Here is a 25,769-nt window from a genome sequence, read left to right on the forward strand (position 1 = left end):
TAGTCTTCCTTGGATATAGGAGTACTTGGATTTTTTTTGAAAGAAAAATTAGCCTATAGTCTTATATTTAAATATATGTATATAGATTCATATTTCTGCTAAATTATTTATGGTAGTTTATTGTTTTCCATTTTATCTACATACTAGATTCTCAATTTGATTATTAATACTGCCTATATACTTATTAGGCATAATTTCAATGCTTTATCTTTAAACGATAAATTCCATTTTAGTTTCTTGACATTTTATATTTCATTGTTATGAATTGCCTTTTTATTTTTTGCAGTCTTATATTGAAATGCATCAGAAATTATAATGTAAAAAGTTGAGTAGAAATCTTATAATTAAAAGTTGTGACAAGTCATGAAAATGGCTTGTGCTTTTATTACCATTTTGATGTTTTCGATGGCAAAAGTTTTGAGAAAAAAAGTCTTTAAATTCACAAGATAAGCAGAAAGAGTGAAATATCTTAAGGCTTGGAAGGGCAAGTAGAAGTTATGATTATTGTGTAGATTCACAATCCTTGTATTGAAATATCACCTTTGCTATCATGCTGCAGGCCATAGAGCGAGAAAAAGCCGAGAAGTTCAGAAAACTGCAAGATGCCAGCAGATCATCTCAGGCCCTGGTGGAACAGATGGTGAATGGTAATTACACAAGTTGATTTAGATAATCTTCTTAGGGATTTGATAAACACATAGGTTCATATTTATCAGCTGAATTATATCAGACCAGTATTTCTTGAATGCAAATTTAAATTAAAAGGAGTTCGTATGTTTTTTATTCTTTTTTAATGCTAAGCAAATTATTAGAAGTAATTCAACTTTGAGTCTATTGGAAGAAAATGGGACGTGGTATAATATTTGATCAATCTGTTCCAGGGAAATAACTTTTAATGCAAATCCTGCTAGCATTTGTCCAAGTGATTTAAGAAAATAAGGTTTACAGAAATTTCATGATGTTAATAATCACATTATATATGTAAAAGTGATCATAATCTGATTTTAAATCATTTTTGCAATATATTTTTCCAAACGGACTAAAATTATCTGGAAGGCTTTTACCGTCATTTCTATTTCCTAATAACATATGTGACATTTTCTGTTACTTTTTATCGCTTTCTCTCATTTAAAAAAGGTCTCTGGGATAACCCTTACTTTTTAACTTTTTTGAAGTGAGATAAAAGCACAAAGCTAGCAAAGCTTTTGTCTTTCTTTTTCAACAATAAATTAAAATTAATTTTTGTTAATACTCAGTGCCTTGAAAGCTATGTGTACAAAATTTGTCATTGACATGATATGTAAACAATCTACTTTCTTTCTTTGAGACGGAGTTTCACTCTTGTTACCCAGGCTTCACCGCAACCTCCGCCTCCTAGGTTCAGGCAATTCTCCTGCCTCAGCCTCCTGAGTAGCTGGGATTACAGGCACGCGCCACTATGCCCAGCTAATTTTTTGTATTTTTTTTTAGTAGAGACGGGGTTTCACCATGTTGACCAGGATGGTCTCGATCTCTTGACCTCGTGATCCACCCGCCTCGGCCTCCCAAAGTGCTGGGATTACAGGAGTGAGCCGCCACACCCGGCCCCTTCTTTATGTTTTATTGAGACAGAGTCTCACTATGTCCAGGGTGGTCTCAAACTCCTATCCTCAAGCAGTCCTCCCGCCTCCACCTCAGTCTCTCAAAATGCTAGCATTACAAACAGGCTTGAGCCACCACGCAAACAACCTACTTTCAAATTGTCATTGCTCTACTACTGTATTTCCAGACAAAAGTAATTTTATGAAAATCAGGGATAATAATAATGCTCTTTCCAAATAAGATTATTTTTCATTTTGCAAAACATAGGTTTACAAGAACATCATAAATAAATATAATAAATGTTTTTGTTGTATATGTCAGATTTTCCCAGAATCTGCCTGCGTTTGAGGTCATAAATTCTGTGTATAAGTTTTTTTTTTGCCTTAATTGCAATTTTGGCATTAAAAATTTCAATGGGTCTTCCTAGGAAATCAATTCATTTTCTTCTTCTAATGAGTCCCATGACTGACTGTATTCAGTTAAAAATGAAAACAAGCAAATGTAACAGCTGAGAATTGAGTGAATAAGTTAAAGAACAGAAAATGAAAATATTAATAGATTTTTATTTACATGTATGTTACTTGGTAATTTTAACTGATGAATTTAACAATGTATTCATGTTAAATGTGATGTTAAAATATTCTTCAAGTTGTTATGTAAGTTCCCCCAGAAACCATGTTACCAATTTTTCATTTTAATAAGCTGATGCAAGAGCTATACTTTAAATGGTCTCATTTCGTAATTATATATCAAGATTACCTCACTTTAGATCATCTGATAGCAACATACACTTAATTATTCAGAAATAATTTAAACATTTAGAAATTAAGGGAATGATTTTGAATTTTTGGTAAGTAAAACTATATGCAGTGACAATATTAGTTTTCTAGATTATTTCCCTCATAGTTCTAATTTTTAGAGGCACGTACAAAAATCAGGACATGTAGTAGGTCCTTAATAAATATCATTTACTAACCAAAATGTAAATGACTAACCAAATTCTGTTTAGCAAAGTAAATTAAGGTAGTCATGGAGGTAATGACATTGGTAATTTTGGTGTGAAAATAATTAATAATCTATCTGAAGGAAAATCCTAACATTGAACAGGTACCAGGGAGCACTGCGGGGTGAGCATGTGATTTGAGACATTCATGTTTGGTTGACTCTATTGATCAAATTTTATGCTATCCATTTGTTCTACCTTTAAAGATATGGTCTAACTGATATATCATTATGTTCAAGTTTGGGCCATAACTAGGATGACTATTTAAAATAACCATAACTCTGTTTCCTTATTAAATAAAACACTTTATGAAATTACTAAAAAAAGGCTCAAATATTGTAACTTATCTATTTGTTCTTCTATTGTCTTTCAAAGAACAAATTGCGTAATATTTCTTTTCTGTGAGTGTACAATTTGTGAGATAAGCTAGACACACACTAAGTGCCTGGAGTACCTCTTCAGGTGTATTTCAGAGGGACTGCTACCTTAAATCATAATAACTCCTTTAGTATAGAGCCCAAAACTAGAGTTAACTGGTGTGGCTCATAAAGCTGAAAGACACATTAAGCTTTCTGTAAACTAGAATTCCAACAATTATTGTATTCAAGCTCTTAAATCTGTAAGTCCAGAATCTTCCTTCCTAAGCTTAGGCTGTGGAGATATAATAAATCTCACAATTATGCAAGACACATACACTCTTGCCCTTTTTTTATAGAAAGGAAAATGAGAGCTGAATCAGTGTACTTCATTTAGGACCTCATGTAAATGGCGGTTCCTTTTAGCCACGTGTCGTTTCCTCAAAAATTAAGATAAAGATAAATCACTCTTGGCCCGGCACAGTGGCTCACACTTGTAATCCCAGCACTTTGAGAGGCTGAGGTGGGTGAATCATGAGGTTAGGAGTTCAAGACCAGCCTGGCCAACAAAGTGAAACTGCATCTCTACTAAAAATAAAAAAAAAAATTAGCTGGGCATAGTGGTGGCGCCTGTAATCCCAGCTACTCAGGAAGCTGAGGCAGGAGAACGCTGGAGGTAAGAGGTTGCAGTGAGCCGAGATCATGCCACTCCACTTCAGCCTGGGCGACTGAGCTAGACTCTGTCTCAAAAAAAAAAAAAAAAAAAAAAAAAAAAAAAAAGATAAGATAAATCACTCTTGTAGAATCTTATATTTTTATGCCACTAATAAAATATATATATATTATAAATATATGTATATATGTATTTATATATAAATTTGATGTATGCTTATCACAGTGAAAACATTTAACATACATTCATACTGTAAAAATACATAGAATAACATAAGTATAGCAATTACATATTTTTAAAAATTCTATGAACTATATTTTATGTGTATTTATACTGGTACATGCATAGCAAACTGAATTTTCTACTTAAAATAATTTGCCCCAAGGTTATATTACTTTTTAAAAATTTAGAATAATTTCATAGCTCTTCAATTTGCTTTCAGAATGAAATTCCAAGATGGAAAAAATAATTTCTCATAACTTGAATTTTACTTTAGTTTTGACCTGAAATGATACATCAGGCATATTTCCTTCCAAATGATTTTTGTCTGTTTCTAAATATCTATGAAGCAATGAAGATTTAACATCACTTAAGTAATGCAGAAAACAAAATCTATTTGTCCTGAAGGCAATTTCTTGAAAGAATTTAAGAAATGTGTTAAGAAGACAGGGTAGGATTTTATGGTTGTTGAAAGTACAAAATTTACCATGGTTACAATGTAGAAGGGACCCTCATTTGATATCGCAAAGTATTGTTAAAAATCTGTTTTATGTCCTGGAAACAATATTTCCAGTAGCATGTACAGTTTTTCAGTGTCACATAGACGTTATGATCAATTGGAAGATAATTTTCGTTTTGACTATATTTTATCAAATGTGAATAGTTGTGTGTAGAATTTTAAAACAGTTAATATTAACCATATTGTTAATTTTACAGTAATAATTTATGTATTAAGAGTTGATAATAAGAGATCTAATTTATTTGGACTTTATAACCAAAGATAGGAGTTGGCCAAATTGCCTGCCTACTTTAAAACTATACATGGACATTTTCCTTGTGATTGTTCCAGTTTTTTTGGTCAGAGTATAAGTGATCTTTCACGATGATAGACTAAAAAGAGAAGCTACTAAAGGAAGAGTTTTAACTAAAAAAGAATCTAGCATTTTGGCATGGAATTTGGCATGGAATAATTTTTAACTGATTTATTTCTATCTTAGCTGTGTTTTTTGTTTGAACTAACATTAAAATTAATTTACCGTTCTTATTTCATCATTAATTGGTTGTATAAATATGACAGAATATTGGATGGTGCAAAGTACCTCATTTTACTAGAGACGTTTTTGGATAGCTAAAATTTTCATGCAGCTTACCCTCAATATGTAAGATTAGGATCATAGCCCTGGTCTCGAGAAATTGTTAACTTAATTAGGGCAAGTGAAAGGCGAGATCAGGTACCTAGTGATGTATTTATATGTTCCTGTAGCTGTGTATATTGAAAAGGGAGTTTGCAAATTCTTTATTTATTTTGAAAGATGCAATGTAACTTTATTTAAGGTTTATTTTTACATTTCTTAATTTAAATGCAAAATGTTGTAAATAATTTAGAAATTTAGAAAAATTTAGCTAATAAATATAGTAAGTAATCTTTCTAATGCTTTAATAGTATTGCTAACTAATAATGGTTTTCTGCTATTTTAGTTTGAGCAGTTTTTAAACTGATGCTTATCAAGACCAAGGCCTTTCAGTCTATTATTGAGATTGTGGAGTTTTAGAATATCTAGGACTAAAATAATATACATGTGATTATACCTAAACATATGTCTATTTTAATCTATTTAGGATTAGACTTAATCCTTTTTGTAAAATAGTGTTCTTGCATGAGTATATACAGTCTAATCAATCAGGTATAACACAAAGAGCCTAGTTTAGATAAAGTGGTTTTCCATATTAATACTGAAATTACCCAAATATAATCATACCAAAACACTTATTTGAAAACCTATATAAGCATAGCTCAGGTTCTCCTTCTTTAGTTTATAAGATGCTTTCACCACAATTTCTAGAGGAAATACTGTAATTATCCAATAGGGTTAGTGGTGTTTTCTACATTAAATTGTAGTTCATTTTCAATTGCTATGTGTAACTTTTTGCGTGTTAATTAAGAGTCTAAAGACAATCACATTAAGGACATGTTTAAATAAAAGTGGTAATTATTAGTATATTAGACTAAAGAACATCTCAGAACTATCATTCCCTGAGTGCTAGATTATAGTGTTTAAGGTGATACCTAATGATAAGTATGCTAACTGTTGTAATTAAATAGCAGAGAATGATAACACTGACAAGGGCTCTTCTTATCCATAACATTAACCAACTAACTATCGTTTTATCCTGTATTTTGGTTCATAGCTCATTAGATAATTTCACGCGAATTATGTTATTTGAGTTTGGGCAACAGCATTTTGTGAGATGAATTGAGGGTAGAGATTATAGTCAGTTTGGCTCATCTCAAAGCTAAAACTCTCATGATCACTGGAAAGATTTTAGGAACAGCAGCTCTTCTAATCACATATTTTAATAGCAAGACATTTTGCAAATAGTCTGTATATGAACGGGGCATGGAGACTGTACAATTTGTAGTAGTCCAGCCCCTCCATCATGAATGAGTAGCCTTCCACAGTTGCACGTATTTCCTCTTCTTTTATTCCTTCCTCAGTACTGGGCAGTTTGATTTATATTTCCTTTTTCTCCACATGACAGTTGGTATAATGCTCTACACAGAGTTCACATTCAGTAAATGTTGTTAATTGACAGGCACATTTTTCTTGGTTTAACTCTAATCTCCAAAAGGAAGAGCCTCTGTGCTTGTATGTGCACACGTGCATGCACGCGGGTGAACTTGCATGCTCAGGCATGTGTGTGTGTGTGTCCGTGTGTGTGAAAGGAAGAGACCGTTGCTGTCACTGCTGTTGTGGGCAATGAATGGCAAAAACAAACATGAGTAAAAATCTGACTTTTTTCTAATTTTATGATGTTTGAAAATAAAAAAGCAAAAGGGCTATATTAGTAAAATTTATATTGCCCTCACTGGGGGGTATTATTTTTATATATACCATTAATTTTTAAAAGCTATTACTTTAAGTCAGTGCAGTCACAGAAGCCTCCAAAATTTAGCCTCAAAACTCATCTTCATGGGTTTTGAATATATCTCTATTACATTTTAGGCTATTATAGTCAATGCTAAATGGACTTGTAATAACCCTCACTTAAAATGCAACAAAAATAGGAGACTCTTTATTAGCAGCTTTATTTTAAGTTTCTATTTCAAATATTCTTTTAATTCAAGAGCCCTGGAAACCCTGGTTTTGCATTATTCTAGCCTGGCTTCATGGCTAATGATGAATATACTTGATGAGGAATACTTCACTTTAAGTGGCAGTTTTGAAGTACTTGCATGGAAGGTGGTGCACAATTAAAATTATTCTAACAGTCTGTTATGCACTGTACACAAGTAATAAAATTAATGGATGCACTTCAAGTAATGATCCATTTCCTCTGGGTGCAATATATTTATTCATAGACTATTTCAGGGGTTGTTTAGAATATGAGATGTGAACGGATTATGATCCATTATCCCTGAGATTCTAATGTGCTACAACAAAATGGTTTCCATAAGTATTGTTCATAATGCCTGGTGTGTTAGTATTTGTATTCTTAAATAGCTAACACAAAATTAGAAAACAGATGCTCAGATGATTGATTCTTAAAACTTTGCAGATATTTACACTCACAAACACTTAAAAAACTTAAAATTTTCCATTGCACTAAGGAGCATAATTCTATGAAATACACATTAAACAATTACATACATAATAGTAAAATTATTCATATGTGAATATTTACTTGGAAAACACTTTGAACTCTTTTTTTATTCTAGAAAAGTTTTAAGGGACTTTCTTAGAAAATCAACAGTAGTCCTGGCATATAGATGGTCAATTAATTCATAAACTTGAAGTAATGGCATTTCTAACTTTAATTAAGAACGGTACATTAATGTGACATGTGACAATGCTCCCCATCTCCTGCTCAAGTATTTTAAAGTAAATTTGGCACAAGAGAGATTGTGTGCTTGTTTGTGTGTGGCTTTGGCTTCTGTGTACACTGGTCCCATAATGTTTATATTCATATAGCGTACACTATTGATTTGATATTGAGTGAGTTCATAAGTACAGTGTAGTTATTCTCTTTCTACTCCAAGCTGAGAATTCTATCAGATACTGCCAGAGAAGACATTTTCTAGGGGAGTTTTGAATTAATACAATATTTGCATGCAAACCTTTCATAACAAGTCTTCTGATTATCTCTGGCCAACATTTTGTCATTTCTAGTAACATCTAGAAATTATGTTTTTTTTAAATTTTTGGTTTCTTTATAACTTCTTTATAACATTTCTTTATAATCTCAAATGATTATAAATGTGACATAATATTCCAGGATTCCCAAATAAACTCTCTTTTTATTTTTATTTTAGTTGGAGACAGGCTCTTTCTCCATTGCCCAGGCTAGAATACAGTGATGCAATCATAGCTCACTCAAAGCCGGTGCTCAAAGGATCCCCACTTCTTTAAAAAATGTATAAATACACCTTCTATATCCCATATTAGTACTATGTTACATATAATTAGGACTAATTTTAAAACAGTATTATTAACTTTTTATACATGGCCTGTTTCAGTCATTAAGAAGACTTCCTCTCCCCCTAGTTTTAACACAAGAGATCTGATCTCTTCTTATTTTCTGAATATTCTTTTTCATTTCCTCCATATGACATTGTTTAATATGTCTTGGTTGCCTAGTATGTGTCAGAGTTTGTTATAAATAAGTTACATATGTTAACTCAGAACCCTGATAAGTATCCTGTGAGGTCAATTCTATTTTTAATCCTCATTTCATGGATGAGAAAAATGAGATCCAGTGAGATTAAATAAATGAACCCATTTCACACATCTAGTAAGGGGTGTCAAATTGGAACTCTGGTCTCTTTAACACCAGAGTTCTCACTCGCCATTTATCTGCCTTTGTGCCTGCCTCCCCCTGTATGCTAATACAGAAGTTGTTCTTTTACCTGTTATTGGATTTTAATAGCCTGCATTCACTTATAAAGATTAATATGCAAATAAGTAGAGCATATTATAAATTTCGGTGTTATGAATTTTTACAATGTTGACTTTTCTCCATCACTTAAATTTCTTTTACTGTGACATATAGATGCAATATTTTGGGGGCACAACACAGAGTTTTGTGTAATGACTCATTAAAACCTATCCCTAGACTTTAATACACACTGCAGAACCTATTGGTACTTCACTATAGTTTTATTATTTTACAAAATTACCATGTCCATACTGAAATCAACTTATAGTTCTATTTTTTCATTTGCTACCATTTGTATGGTTGACCTGTCCCAGGGACACAAAGTGATTTCTCTCTATGTTCCCTTATCGTTTAGACAAATGTTAAATAAGACTCAGTCCAGCCATCAGTCTATCAGTCCCTTTAATTTAATTTACCATTTCTTTTTTTTTTGCCTATTTAATGCCTGGTTTATGCTGACTTTTTACCTTTCATGGACTTCCTTCTTCTAACTTCTTGTTCAAGTTAAGCATATGCTGAAAATATTTCTCCTAAATACCTGCTCATTTAGATCCATGCCACATTTTTTGTTATTAACTACCATAATTGAAAAATTCTCCCCTGTATATTTTTTAATTATAACATTTCATTTTCCAGACATGTTAACGTTTTATCATAATACTTTTTTTCAAATGGAGTGCTCATGTGATTGAAGTTTCATATTCTCTTATACTTTATACCAAATGTGGTCATTTTATAATAACAGTTACTTAATGGCATCCCTTAGCAATATTTTGGTACAGTTTTCTATCATTCCTTAAAATCTAATAATCAAGAACAGCATATCACTCCATATGTGCAGATGTCTCAATAAGACCAATTGCTTCCTTAATATTAGGAGTATGCTAGAATACTGAGCTACTACAAACAATGTACTTCTTTTATAGTTAGATATATGGAGCTATGTACATATTGTCTTTTTACACTCTATTATTTCCATTGTATCTCATTAAAAATGTATTAGGGAAGAAGGAAAAATAATTGCCAATATTATTTGCAAAGTTTGTTTCCTTCACTGCTATCTTTAGTAGCATTATACTTTGAAATTAGTGAAGTTACAGTCGTGTTTAAAATGAATTGAGGGACATGGTTTGGCACCATTAATATCATTTTGACAAATAGAACATTAGAAAGTCAGGGCAGAGGGAAGTGCAAGAGGATAAAATAATATAGTTGTTGAATTCACATCTATATGCATTTTTTAGTCTTTGAAAAGGATAAAGTGGGAGGCATGTACAAGTTAGCAAAACCACAGGCCTTATGTTTCTAGAGACATTCTTCAGAATTTATAAGAACTTATCTTCCCTTTAATTCGTAGTATCAGAAAATTAAGTAAGATTAACATTTATAAAAGTAGATTCTCTTAGACAACCAACTCTTCTACTACCAACCTACTCTTCTACCTTTTAGGTATTTTAACCTAGAGAAAGAAACTTAAAGTGATTTTATGATCTCTTGTTATCCCTGTAGGTCAATGTTGGAATATAAAACATTTAAATATTCAGTATTTCAAAAGTATAAAAAAGTTATCAGTGCTAATGTAGCTATGTTTTAAAATGCATAGTATCAATCTATTTTCTTTTTTACATCATGTCATTTATTAAGAAAACTAAGCTAATAAATCTAAGAAAGTCTAAATTTTGTAAACTAACTTTAGAGAGTTTGAATATTTTAATCCATAGCATAGCATGATGTTACCATGCTTTCATGCTATATATAGAATAATATGTACTTGTACTGGCATTCATCGTATATGAAATGACGTAGTATATTTCGTGGTACATAGTAGTACTCCGGAAGGGTAATGGTGGTAATGATGTGCTTGTGTTTCCATTTTTCCCTTGATAAAGTTTTCTGGGTTTGGTATTACCATAGATGATTGTAAAACTTTCATATCAACTTCTGCATTTATAAATTTAAAAATGTTTCATATTAGAAAGGTTATTTTTCCTAGTACTTGTTTTAATTCCTTTGGTCCATGGGCAATCTGTTTATTTCTAGTCTTCTATAAAAGAAATAAAGAATAGTTAATTTTGGATAATTTCTTTTCCACTTTTTAAAACTATAAAAATACTATGAATTTCCAAGCCCATTTTTACAATTAAAAATGTAAATTAGTTTGGGGAAGTATATTTGAGTAATATGCCTGATATTTAAAATGTATCTGAAGATATCCAAAATGTTATTTGTTCATGATCAAACTTCCAGCTACCATCAGAGCTTTGAGCACTTTTGTTTTTATTTAAATTTTTATTTAATATTTTATTTAAGTATATTCTACTTTTCTGCATCTTATGTCTTTTTATTCATTACTTGATGGAATTGATATTCTTTGTTGTGACGCAAGTCTAGTAATTCACAATGAATTATCTAAAGTCATATTTACACATCTGTATCTTAGTAAATAATTGATTTGGTTTGAAATCATTCATATGGTGAATACTTTTATAATTAGGATGTATTGGCTTTCAGATCATTTCTTTCAGTCTGTGGGTTCAGGGCATATATTTTTTTTTTCTTTCTAGAGGGTGTTAATGCCGACAGCATCAAACAAGCCTCAGAACAACTGAACAGCCGGTGGATCGAATTCTGCCAGTTGCTAAGTGAGAGACTTAACTGGCTGGAGTATCAGAACAATATCATCACTTTCTATAATCAGCTACAACAATTGGAGCAGATGACAACTACTGCTGAAAACTGGTTGAAAATCCAACCCACCACGACATCAGAGCCAGCAGCAATTAAAAGTCAGTTAAAAATTTGTAAGGTAAGGATCTTTTCTCCTTCCATTTGGAGCATAATCAATAGGAATTTCTTGGCAATTTCCAAGAAGACAAGAACAAAGTATTTAGTAATTAAACTTTCACCATGTAAGGATTTCGCTAAGCACAATAAAGATCAAAATATAATCAATGAAAATCAGTTTAAATAGGTAATACATAGATACCCGGATTCTAAAATTGTATTTGGCGTAGTTACAGACATCTAATTGATTGTGTCGGTTTGCAAAAGGATGAGGCAGTTTAGGAGTGTGGAAACCACATGTATCTTATTAAAAAATGGCCTATACTTTGGAAGTCTTCCTTTGTGACAAGTGAAAGCTAATCATATGTTGAAAAAGTGGAATTCATGCAAATAGTTCGAACATGGATTAATAACAAGCTTGGATGCTTTGTAATTGGATAAATAAGGAAAATATTTAAAACTGATGGACCTCTCAAATTAGGATAATTTGAGGAAGGTTTCTTTACAAAGAGATATTTTTTTTAAACGTAACTGGAGTACACAGGAACCACATGGGATAGTGTAGTAACCCACCATCAGAGCTGTTACCTCTTTTAGGCCAGAAAGGATCAGGTTGAGTAAAGTTACAGAAACTTAGGAGAGAGTCAGATCCTCATGGTAAAAGCAGCATGGCCAGCTAGCTTAAGGAATCCTCATAGAAACGGAGTCAGATAAATAAACACCCTACTTCACTTTTTTCCCTGCCTTCAGAATCTTGTCAGGGCTCCTCACTGACTAAACTGAATCATAAGGCAAAGGACAAGGAACTGTAATCTGTAAATGTCAGTCTCCTGGTCTGGAGGGGCAAACAAGATGTAAGTGGAAAAAAGAGCCTGAAAAAAAGATTAAATAATGATGCCTTCAAGTGGAAGAAAACAAGAGCTGTATGATAATGAAAATAGCCTAAACTGTTTTCATTGTTACTATGAGTTATGTACTTTTCATGCGGAGTGAGAAACTGATTAGAGGATGGACTAAAACCTTTCTAGGATGAACCTTTAATGATAGATCAAGATGATCATGTTTAATACAGAAGACAAAGAATGGAGTTTCATTTGCATACTTCAAAAAGACTGGTTTAAATAAAGGTAGAATAGACATGAAAAGGTGCCATGGTTGATTTAGAAAAGTTATTGGACCCAAAAAGTGATGAGAAATTCAAAGCGGTTTTGAGGAGAAAAACAACTGAAGGACTTAATGGTTCTTCTTCAGATATTGGACCTATAGCATTACTACATTTTTTGTTCTTGCATTAGTTTGCTGAGGAAATAAACAAATACAGAAAGTATACTTTTGGATAAGAATACCTTGGATAAGTCACTTGACTTATTAGGCAAATACGCACCTCTAAGGAATTCCTACATTTAGATACATTTTATAATTTTATAATAGAACCCATGCCGTTCTTCCTGTGAATCAGAGGAATAATCCAAATACATTATTTCTTGCAAAAAAAAAAAAAATGATGTTACCTTACCAGACTCTTGAGATTCAGATATAATAGTGTAACTAGGTTTTTTTCTCAGGTGCTGGTGAGAGGCACAGCTACCCCGAGAGAATGCTGTGGGTTCTTGGCCTCCAATCTTTTAAAGAATAAGAGATAGGACCACTGCAGGTGCACTGTATGCTCGTAAAAGTAAATATCAGACCCAAGAAGTGTTGCAGAAAGGTGATTTTATTTAGGTAGAGAAAAGAGAAGGAAAGGAGAAGAAGACAAAGACTCCCATGCAGAGTATGGAAGGGGATTCCAGAGGGGAAATCCCAGAGGGGAAAGGGAGCTCCCACCATGTGGGAGGGGACTCCAGAGAGCTGGAAATCCTGTATGGATGAAGGAGCAAGGGAATTTATCCTGGGAGAAATTCCTACCTCCTCAAGTTCCTCTGGCCAGTGGAAGGAGTTTCTTTAAACTTCCACTGGGGTGATTGACTCTTAGTTTCTTCCCGCACGCACAAAATTCAAACATAAACTGTTAAATCTCCTGGATGGAGAGAGCTGAGAGGGGGCATGGCACTGGGAAATTTTTGCCCTTAAAACTATGCCCTCTCATGTACCTGGAAAGAGAACACATTCCCTTAGTAGTTAGTAATAGCACCTACAAAATCCAGTCATGCATAAAATATATACATTCAGTGTCTCTAATGTGTCTAAGAATGATACTGAGTGTATTAGTCAGCTCAGGCTAACACAACACATACCACAGACTGGGTGGCTTAAACAACACAGGTTTCTTTACTGAGAGTTCTAGAGGCGAGAAAGTCCAGGATCAAGGTTTGACAGGGTTCACCTTCATCTTCTGGTGAGGGCTCTCTTACTGGCTTGCAGGTGACCGACTTCTCACTCTGTCCTCACGTGGCTTTCCTCTGTGTATATACTTGGAGAGAAAGAAAGAGAGCTATTTTTCTTTCTCTCTCTCTCTTTTTCTTTCTGTCTCCTTCTATAAAGCCACCAATCCCTAAGGGATTAGGATGCCCACCCCTGATGATCTCGTGTAAACATAATTACTTCCTAAAAGTTCTATCACCAAATACAGTCTCATTGACAGTTAGGACTTCAGCATGTGACTTTTGGAAGACACAATTTAGCCCATAGCACTAAGTTTTGGGAATATTAGAGTGAGCATTCATTTACCTTGCTTTTACTGTATTTATGGAAAGCAGAGGAGAGAGATGTGAAGCAATGTAATCAATAAATATTTTTAAATTTCCTGCTAGGAACAGTGGTTTAGACAAAGATGCAGAGCTTTGGGAGAATGACTAACAGGGAAAATCAGGCCTGATAAGGCCACAAAGGGCATCTTCCTTGAGGGAGAAACATTAGAGTTGAGGCCTTTGTGATGAGTTGGGATTAGGTAAGAGAACAGTGAAGCAAAAGACTTCAGGCAGAAGGAACATGGTGAGAGGGAGCAATGAAGGCCATGCACCTGGATGAAGACCACTGTAAATTCTGAACATAGGGGAATGGGAGGAGAGATGAAGAGGAAAAGACAGACAAATAGGATACAAATCACTGACTTCTGAGACCTGCTAGTATCTTGGTCTTAACCTGAGGAGCACATGGAGATCACCAGAAGTTTTATATATTAAATATTGCCTGGAGATTGAGGAAGTCATCCTAAGTGAAAGTATTTCTTTTACTGCATACAGCAACAAAGTTCCAGAGTCTATTGTCACGTCTTTATCACCCCTTAGTCTTTCTCTCAGACCCATTGGTGCCTATCAATTTGATGAATCACTTCGGGTAAAATATTTAGCAAGACAAGCTTAATATTATTCATACAAGGGCAAATATATGTATAGTGTTCTGCTGTGATTAGTGATAGGTAAATAAATTATATGTTTCTCAGTGCTTCTTTTTATTTGGAGAGGTTTTATAACATTAGAGTGCATATTTAGCTCATATTCCAATGCTTGGCAGGACTGGTTCTTAATATTTTGGGGGTAAGAGAGCCTTTTTAGAATTGGAAGACATTCATGAACCCTTTTCTGAGAAAAATACAAAAGCTTCCATGAGATAAGCATATAATTGTAAAGGATAAACAGACTCAAAGTAGTTGCCATACTCTGAAGAACCAACTATACCAAATCCTTTTATCGAAAATAATGGCTGGTTTTTGACATCTTTTTAAATGCTGAATACTTCAGTTAAAAATTTTGTCTTCTGTGATTTATTCTCAGAATGTTAAGGTCTCAACTGAACACTTGCCCAAATGTTTTATTAGTTTCAAAGTCCCCTTTGTTTTTCAGAGCACACTTGGCTATGATGTTGGCTCTTTCTATAGCCCCCTAAACAGGAAAAATGGCAGCCCTCCATCTGGCCAAATGTGAATCAGGTTCTTAATAGTTCACAGCAGATGCCAATGCTGTCATTTGTAAATCTAGTATACAAAGTATATGTACATATTTCTGTACTATAAATACAGAGTATAACCCTTTACCTCTTGTCTTATTTCTTATCCATTGATATGTACCAACTTTCTAGCACTTGTTTGAGAGGATTTATATTTGAATGAGAAATACAGGTCACCTCCCTATTTTGCCAAACATCTGTAATCTTCACCCACCAAAAAGATTGACTCGTCAGAGGTTATTTTACCTGAATCAACTCATATTGTTATAACCATATAAACACATTCTTCTGAAAGTTGTCCTTTAAAAAGTAAGACTAAGTAGCATTGTGTATTAGTTAGTCTTGCAACTATGACAGAATTTATGTGATAAATTTCTCAGCCAATCCTAAGACAAAAGTTAGTCTCTCTCTGAAAGTGTATGAATGCCTCCATAAATAATAACATTTTTTTTTTTGCCTTTTTACTTGGATTTTCAGGAAGCTCAGATTTAAATTCAGTTTAGAATTGCTGTAATTCTTTGCGTTTTGTTCTTCTTCTAATACACTCATGTTCCAATTTTTAAATTTCAATTATCCTGTTTTTACATATTAAATAGTGACTAATCCTTAAGTATTTTTTCTAAAGACAGCATATATATGAGTTATAAGTAAGCAGCCACGGTAATAACACTTTTTAGAAGAGCAGTGAAAACCTTCTGAGTTCAAATTATATATGTATTAATTACAAAAAAATTCCAACTTCACTGGAAACAAGAGCACGAAAACATTTATGTAGAGAATAGCATGTCAAAATAAATATAGGGCTTGCCACAAATTCAAGCCACATGTGTAATTTTAAGTGGTGTAGAAACTACATTAGGAAAGGAAAAAGAAACAGTCAATGAATTTCAATAGTACCTTTTATTTAACCTGATTTATCAAAAATATTATCATTTCAAAGTTTAATCAGTATTTAAAAACATTAAGATAGTTTATGTTCTCAGTTTTTCTTAGTAAGTCTTCTGAATTAAACATATTTTGTAATTTCAATGCATCTAAATTTGGAGCAGCCACATTTCAGGCGCCCAGTAGCCACATGAGCTAGTGACAGCACAGCAGTGTTCATGTGATTTTATCATACAAACCAGGGTGCTACTGAGAGTGAGAGACGATGCTGCTCATAATTATGCCAGAACAACAAGAGGAAATCTGGACAGTCACCGTCATTAAAAAAACAGCAATTGTCTGTTTGATCAGAAGTAATGAGACCATACAAAAGTTAGACGATTATAGACATATTTTTATATGTGTGTGTGTATATACACATATATGTATATATACATACGTATAAGTGTTATATAGATTTTATATATGTGTATATGTAATCTATATATTTATATCAAAATATGTTTATAATTTAATATAGTATACACATATACATATATGTAGGGGCATATATAATTTGTATTTTACGCAAATGAAATGTAAGAGAAAATATTGTTTGTTGAATGAGCTTAGAATTTGAAGCAAAGGCACATAATTTTGATATAAGAGGGGTGCAGTCTATACTTGATTTATGGAAAGGATTTAAGGTCATTCGTAGCACTTTTCCACTGCACACATTCATACCCATTAATGCTCTAAATTATGTCATCTTGCAATTTAAATATCATTATATAGGATGATACATATTGAACAAAGAGCCAATATATCCTTAAGTTGATGGCCTGTGATAGAGGCTTGTCTATACGGTCTGGATGTTTCTTATCAGACACTTCTGAAGGGTATTATGCGAAACTTGCCTTACTGCTTTGTAATACCTTCTTTTGCAAAATGTAATGTATGCAAAGTAAAAGTGTTATTTACTTTCAATCCTCTAAATTATGGCACAGGATGAAGTCAACCGGCTCTCAGCTCTTCAACCTCAAATTGAACGATTAAAAATTCAAAGCATAGCCCTGAAAGAGAAAGGACAAGGACCCATGTTCCTGGATGCAGACTTTGTGGCCTTTACAAATCATTTTAACCAAGTCTTTTCTGATGTGCAGGCCAAAGAGAAAGAGCTACAGACAAGTAAGTAAACATTCTAAAATGGCTAACTTGACATTTTCCAAATTGGTTATTTGTGGGGAAATCCAGAAAGTACTAACATGAAACAGTAATTTCTGTCCATGGAACCATTCTCCCTAGAACCTATATTAAAAAGGAATGAATTACTGGTGTAACAGATATGCTGTCTTTAGATTTTTTGTCATCATAATAATTTCGTGACTTTGAGAAACAAATAAAACATGTTTTGTATGGGCATAGCTTCTCCTTGGTGGGTTGTAGATTTCAAAATCAGACGTTTTGGACATTGAAGAAAATAAAAGAGCAGTTGAGGTCATATGAATAGGCTTTCATTAAGTCTAGCTTGCTGTATGTACAAGGATATTTGCTAGGCATCTTTTAATACTTCTGTCAATTTATCTGAAGAGTATTATACTTTTAGCATACATGTGGCAACTGAAACTCAGCAAAGGACAAATTATTCTTTGGGCTACATTTTACTACTGGATCACTATAATTACATAAATCCTATTTTTTCCTTTGATGATAAAAGATAAAAGTGGAGCAATTATGCAAATTCATACCATGTGAGTAGCAAATTTTTCAAGATGTTTCTTTTGTCTCTCATTGAATTGCTTTAATAAGATGATGTTAATACATAGTATCTGCTCCAAAATATCTCTACTCATCAACTTAATTTTAAGACAAAAATTCTTTTCAGAGACAGATTAATGACCACCTTTATGAAATAGTAAATGGGTTTTTGGTTGACTGTATACGTGCATATATATATGTTCATGTGCACACACAAAGAATTATAGAGTAAAATTGGGTTTGAAGGCATTAAGATAAAAGTATTTTTTGAAAAAAATCTCTTCCTCAAATTTGTTATGGGAAGCACAGGAACATATGTTTGTTTTCTACTAAAACTTTAATTAGTTGGAAAATACATTATCCTATTGCTTTTCTTTGTAAATATTTAAAGAATTCACCATATAATATCATTTCCAGAATTAATGTAGTGATGCACAAAGCTTTTCTCATTTCCAAGCTTTTCATTTTTACAAAAATGAAATGAACTAAATAAAGCAGAGGATAAATGCTTTTTTTTTTAATACTTCAAAGTCGTTTTTGCTTAGGGATTTATTTTCCTGTCAGGTAGTAAAGCTTTATAAATAATACCAGCTCCCTCTAGTGGATTTCAGTATACTTGTTGCTGTGCCTCTGTAAAATCAATTTGGGAAAATATTTTAAATGTCCTAGATTTTCAAATACTGACCTATTTAACACTAATATATTTTCGCTTGTCATAAAATACATAAACCTCACTTAAAGTTAAATACATTTAGTGGCTAGACAATAACTGTTGGGCAAAGGAGCCTTTTCACTGGAAAATTATTTTAATCTATATATACCTCTTAATTATATTAAAGTTCAACTTTTTATCGTTTACTTTAAAGATGTTCAGAATAGCAATTGATAATCATTGAGATTTGTCTATGATGTTACAATATAAATATATAATAATATATAATCTCTGTTCGTACAGCTATCCATCCATCCATCCATCCGTATCATCTGTCTTCTCTTTTTTTAACTTCATACCTACAAATGATGATTGTTTATAAAACTTCCCAACTTTTTCTCTCCATTTATATTTAAATAAATTATCCTCATTTCCACTTTACCAACACATCTTTAATGTTATTATTCACCCTTTTGGAATGCTTGTTTAGGTATTGATAAATAACCCTTTAAATATGGAATATATATAGTGAATGAAAGCATGTAGCATATCAAATTATGTAGCAGTTTATTTTGTTAATTTGTAATTATTTGAAATAATTGCACATGTGTATGCATTATCCCCAAACTGGTACCATGGAGTAAATCTCATGGCTTGTATTACTCCACGGGACTTTGGACATATTAAGTATTCAGCAAATAAGAGCTAACAGAAGTGCCTGGGCATCCATAGTTACATTTATTTCCTCTTTACTTTTATAACCTAGCTTTTCTCACAAAAATCTGGCTTTTGAAATATATTTCCCGTGGTGAAAATTGATATAAGGAGTTGGTGGTTGTTACCTGACAGAAGTGATAGGAGAAAATAATATAAAAAGAAACAATTCTTTCCATTTTCAAAGTACTTTTTAGTCTATAAATAACTAATTTATACATTATTTTACCTAATCCTCAGAGAAACACATTGAGTATATGTTTTTATTACACCTATGTCACAAATAACCTAATGAGGTTTGAATAACTAAAAGGATGGATATGGAATGCTATAGTAACTAGATCATACACATGAATGTTCGTAACAACATTATTCATGATAGCCAAAATGTAGAATAAACCCAAATGTCTGTCAACTGATGACTATATGAAGAAAATGGGCACATCCATACAATGCAATGTTATTGTGTAATAAAAAGGAATGAAGTACTGATACACGCTACAGCATAGATTACCCTTGAAGACATTATGCTAAGTGAAAGAAGCCAGTTACAAAAGATCGTATGTTATGTGATTCTATTGATATAAAATGGCCACAGTAGGCAAATCTGTAGAGGCAGAAATACGATTAGTGGTTGCCTAGGTCTTGGAAGATGAGGGGGAGGAATTGTCTCCCATGACAATTGATAAAATACTTTTCTAGAAATTGAAAACCAGAAAACCCATGCTGTATGCTAGATGAATATAGAAATATAGCACCCAGTTTGTTTTGATAATTTTATCAACAAGGAAAAAATGAAACCTTATTTTTAAATGTAAATAAGGGAAAAATTGGGGTGTAATTTGAGTTTATTTCATTAGCAATATGGAAAACATGTCAAAAACATAATTAGGAATTTTTTTCATTTGGTTTAGTTTTGCAGAAATGGAGAAGATGACAGTATTAGTTATGACAAAGCCAGTGTTTCATCTGTTCTAAAGTTTCAAAATGATTCTCTTCTGTTCTACACCATTAGATTGCTTTCAGAACAGTGTCTTGCTTACTCATTCACTAATAAATTCCAGAAATATTTTTGAACACCTGGTATGTGCCATAAAAGTGCTGGGCACTAGTTAATGTACTTGGTGGAGAAAATCTAGAGCAGTATTATATCTTCATGGAGCTTATAGAAAAAAAGATAATAAAATTGAATATCTGAGTGTTATTTCAGATTGTAATCACTTTGGGGTCTGAAACTGTGATTCTGGGGAGATAATGTTTGAACCAAACCTGTAGAATGTGCAGGTGCTAGCTGTGTGATAAGTTGGAGAAAGGACATTAAGAGAAATGGAAAGAGACCCAAATGGCCAAAGGTGAGAATAAGGGCTTGGCATATCCCAAAGACATAAGGGAGGCCAGAGGGGCTGGAACCTAACAAATCATGGAAATATTAGGACAAGATGAGGGTAGAATTGCTTAAGGCCCCCATAAACTTCTATAAAAGTTTGGATTTTTAAGAGCAGTTGACATTTCCAAAATTTCAGTTGAGGAAATTAAGTAACCTTATTTGCATTTTTGAAAAACTCACCCTCTAGCTGGTATGTGAGAAAGAAATGGAATACAAGTCTGAGGAGAAGCAGGGAGACATGTGGGAAGAATAGCCACACAGGGGAGAGTCCGTTGAAACTTAAGCTACAGTTGTGATAAGATAAAGAAAAATCAGTGCAACCCTTGAAAAGATGATGATCAGAGGAGGCCTAGAAGGGAAGATATTCTTGCCAGAATTGCAACAAAATAACTTTTGCCTCTTACAGAGATAGTAGAAGAAAATTTTAGGGTAGTCAGCAAGGATGCTCTCCATGGTCATAATTTCAAGTTCTGTGGTTAGTCTTTACCCTCCCTGTTAAGATGCTGAGATTGGGAATTTAAACGAAGATTTATGTGAACTAACTCTTCTAGCTACAGGTCAGAAAATTGACCTAAATTCCTTTTTTAAAATAAAAAAATTTTTATTTTAAAATTTAGTTTTTAACACATCTAGGCAAAGGAATCTTTTATTCCAGTAGACACATACTCTGTTGCATTGCTCCTTCACTATTGAATCCAGATAAACTATCTGTAAATGTTTCTTTAAAAATATTGTGTTATTTTTATCAATACCAACAAGAGCAAGAGTAGCGGAAATATTTATTTAAGCAAGCTATGTGCTTATTATTGTGAGATAAAATAGTTGTTCACTGACCTCAAGAATCATGGGAAAACTTGGTAAATGCCAAGTTAGAGCAATATACACACACACACACATATATATATATATATACACATATAAATATGACCCCATATAAATATGTATGTATATATATGTATATATGTATGCATGTGTATGTATATAAAATTTATGTGGCAGGAACCTCATACTTTTTTCTAAAATTGCTGTACTAATTTACATTCCCACCAACAGTGAACAAGTGTACTTTTTTTTCCACAGCTTCTCCAACATTTATCTTCCATCATTTTGAAAATAGCCTTGCTAATTTTAACATGCTTAAGGTGTTATGTCATTGTGGTTTTCACATTTTTCTGATGTTTAGAGATGTTGAGCATTTTTCCACATATCTGTTGGCCATTGGTACCTCTTATTTTGAGAAATGTCTGTTCAGATCCCTTGCCCATTTTTTTTAATCAGATAACTTGTTTTCTTGCTGTTGAGTTGTTTGATTTTTCTATATATTTTGGTTATTAGCTCTTTAACAGATACGTGATTCGCAAATATTTTCTCTTGGTATGTGAGCTGTCTCTTCACTCTGTGAACAGTTTCCTTTCCTATGCAGAATTTTTTCAGTTTGATGCAATGTAATTTGTCTATTTTTGCTTTTATTGCCCATGCCATGTTCATTTCAGCATTATTCATAACAGCCAAGATACGGAAACAACCTCAGTGTCTATCACAGGATTAATGGATAAAGAAAATATGCCATATATATATGTACACACATATATATACAGTGATATATATAATATATAGTGATATATATCATATACAGTGATATTTATATATTCCAATGTCTATATATGGTATATATACACAATGAAATACTATACAGCCTTTAAAAAGAAGGAGTTTCCGTCATTTGCCACCATGTAGATGGAAATGGAGGACATTATGCTAGCTGAAATGGGCAAAAGAAAGACAAATACTATATACTCTCACTTATATGGGGAATCCAAAAAAGTCAAATTATAGAAACAGAGAATAGAACGGTAGTTACCAGAGACTAGAAGGAAGAGGAAAGTTGGGAAAGGGAAGGTGTTAATCAAAGGCTAGAAAGTTTCAGTTAGCCTGGAGGAATAAGTTGTAGTGATCTCTTGTATTGCATGGTGGAAACAGTTAATAAAAATCTATATTTCAAAATTGGTAAAAGAATACATTTTAATATCTTCACAAAAAAGATAAGTTGGTGAGGTGATAAATATGTTAATTAGCCCGAGTGAATCTCTTTACAATGCATACATAAATCAAAACATCACATTATACTGCATAAATACACAGAATTATTATTTGTCAGTTAAATATAAAATAGATTAACAGGATATTTTGAAGAAATTATTGCTAAGTGAATAGAGCTACTTTTAGCAAAACGTGAAAAAGAGGGAAAATTCACCAAAAGAAAAAAAAAAAACTCTTACATTCTAATAAATATTTCAGTAGCATGGTAGTTTATACTTATACAAAGTTGGTTAGAAAAATGAAATTGAACTGGAAAATAAATCAGTTGTCCAGAAGGTGAATAATAGAGCAGTACTTATGAAAATGACCTCAATTTCACTTGGTTCATTGGAGTTTTATGACTTTTAAAACAAAATCTAAGGTGATCTTAGATAAAATTCCTATAAACCCATCTGTTTTACTCATGTCAGACCACACCTGGAACCCTTTGTAAAAATGGAGCCTGACCAGCAGGGACTTTCAGCAGAGCAAGTGGCATAAGCAAAAATGCGTGAAGCAATTAAATGACGTATTTTAATTGGAGGATGGAATATTGATTTTGATAGAAAACTGGGCTAAAATCTTGATTGAATTCCCAATCACAAAGATCATTATATTTCAAACTAAGGAAACAACTTATGTGTTGGCATTAGAAATTCAAGTTATACTCAGACTTCCTTGCACTTCTAATTATCTGAAGAACCATTTCTAGTATGTTAATAATCATATATTGTAGGTCCCGTCTTATTTCTTGACACCTTTGTCAGTGTTCACATTTTAGAGAAATGCTTACTTTTGTCCTGATCTATGTTATTTAATAAAGTTTGGAGCCTTTGCTGGTTGTATTGTCTCCGAGACTTTAGATCAATCATAGGGAATAGGAACAAGTTCGGCGTAGAGTTGGCAGGGAATTAAAGGCTCAAGTTGAGTATTTTTCCAAAGTACATATATGTCATGACTTCAGCTTCTATGCATACGTGCAATGCATTTTTTCCCCCACAGGTAATGATGGGGAATTCAAGTTGGACTCGATTTCATATTCACACCATGACTTTTTTTAATGTATATGTATATATTTTATTGCACTTTAGGTTATGCAGTACATGTTCAAAACATGCAGGATTGTTGCATAGGTACTTACATGGCAATGTGGTTTGCTGCCTCCATCCCTGTCACCTATACATGGCAATGTGGTTTGCTGCCTCCATCCCTGTCACCTATATCTGGCATTTCTCCTCCTGTTATCCCTCCCCAACCTCCCTACCCCCCGCTGTCCCTCCCCTATTCTACCCCAACAGACCCCAGTGTGTGATACACCCTTCCCTGTTTCCTTGTGTTCTCATTGTTCAACACCCGCCTATGAGTGAGAACATGGGGTGTTTGTTTCTCTGTTCTTGTGTCAGTTTGCTGAGAATAATGGTTTCCAGATTCATCCATGTCCCTACAAAGGACACAGACTTATCATTTTTTATGGCTGCATAGTATTCCATGGTGTATATGTGCCACATTTTCCTTGTCCAGTCTATCATCAATGGGCATTTGGGTTGGTTCCAGGTCTTTGCTATTGTAAACAGTGCTGCAGTGAACATAAGTGTGCATGTGTCTTTATAACAGAACGATTTATAATCCTTTGGGTATATACCCAGTAATGGGATTGCTGGGTCAAATGGAATTTCTATTTCTAGGTCCTTGAGGAATCGCCACACTGTCTTCCACAATGGTTGAACTAATTTACACTCCCACCAACAGTGTAAAAGTGTTCCTATTTCTCCACATCCTCTCCAGCATCTGTTGTCTCCAGATTTTTTAATGATCGCCATTCTAACTGGTGTGAGATGGTGTCTCAATGTGGTTTTGATTTGCATTTCTCTAATGACCAGTGATGATGAGCATTTTTTAATGTTTTTTCTTTTTTTTATTGTACTTTGGGCTCTGGGGTACATGTGCACATCCTGCATCTTGCAGGATTGTTGCATAGGTACATACATGCCGTGGTGGTTTGCTGTCTCCATCCCCACCCCTATCGCCTACATCAGGCATTTCTCCCGGTGTTATCCCTCCCTATCCTCCCTTCCCCCTACTATCCCTCCCATCTCTTTCCCTCCACCTGCCTCCCCTACCTAACCCAGTGAGTGTTGTTCCCTTCCCTGTGCCCACATGTTCTCATTGTTCATCACTCACCTATGAGTGAAAACATGCAGTGTTTGGTTTTCTATTCTTGTGTCAGTTTGCTGAGAATGATGGTTTCTAGATTCATCTATGTCTCTACAAAGGACAAAAACTCGTCGTTTTTTATGGCTGCATAGTATTCCATGGTGTATTTGTGCCACATTTTCTTTGTCCAGTCTATCATTGATGGGCATTTGGGTTGGTTCCAGGTCTTTACTATTGTAAATAGCACCGCAACGAACATATATGTGCATGTGTCCTTATAATAGAACAATTTATAATCCTTTGGGTATATACCCACTAATGGGATTGCTGGGTCAAATGGAATTTCTATTTCTAGGTCCTTGAGGAATTGCCACAATGTCTTCCACAATGGTTGAACTAATTTACCCTCCCACCAACAGTGTAAAACTGTTCTTAATTCTCCACATCCTCTCCAGCATCTGTTGTCTCCAGATTTTTTAATGATTGCCATTCTAACTGGCATGAGATGGTATCTCAATGTGGTTTTGATTTGCATTTTTCTAATTACCAATGATGATGACCATTTTTTCATATGTTTGTTGGCCTCATATATGTCTTCTTTTGAAAAGTGACTGTTTATATCCTTTGCTCACTTCTGAGATATCTTAAGGTTCAGTAAATCTCTCTTTACCTCTGTCAAATTTGCTGTTAAACCCATGCACTTAGTTCTTATTTTTCACTTACTG

General features: G+C 33.4%; 1 protein-coding gene across 11 annotated transcripts in view; it reads left to right on the forward strand.

Annotated features, from left to right (window-relative positions):
• Positions 1 to 25,769, forward strand: part of DMD (dystrophin) — a 2,277,745-nt gene that overhangs the window by 866,734 nt on the left and 1,385,242 nt on the right. For all 11 annotated transcript variants that reach the window (XM_064364425.1, XM_064364424.1, XM_064364427.1 and 8 more), the window contains exons 19-21: positions 560 to 647; positions 11,332 to 11,573; positions 17,308 to 17,488. In XM_064364425.1, coding sequence (XP_064220495.1) covers positions 560 to 647; positions 11,332 to 11,573; positions 17,308 to 17,488 — 511 coding nt within the window. The remainder of the gene's footprint in view (positions 1 to 559; positions 648 to 11,331; positions 11,574 to 17,307; positions 17,489 to 25,769) is intronic.

Source organism: Aotus nancymaae, unplaced genomic scaffold (genome assembly GCF_030222135.1).
Source record: "Aotus nancymaae isolate 86718 unplaced genomic scaffold, 86718_ANA_hifiasm-v0.15.2.pri h1tg000058l, whole genome shotgun sequence".
NCBI lineage: Eukaryota > Metazoa > Chordata > Mammalia > Primates > Aotidae > Aotus > Aotus nancymaae.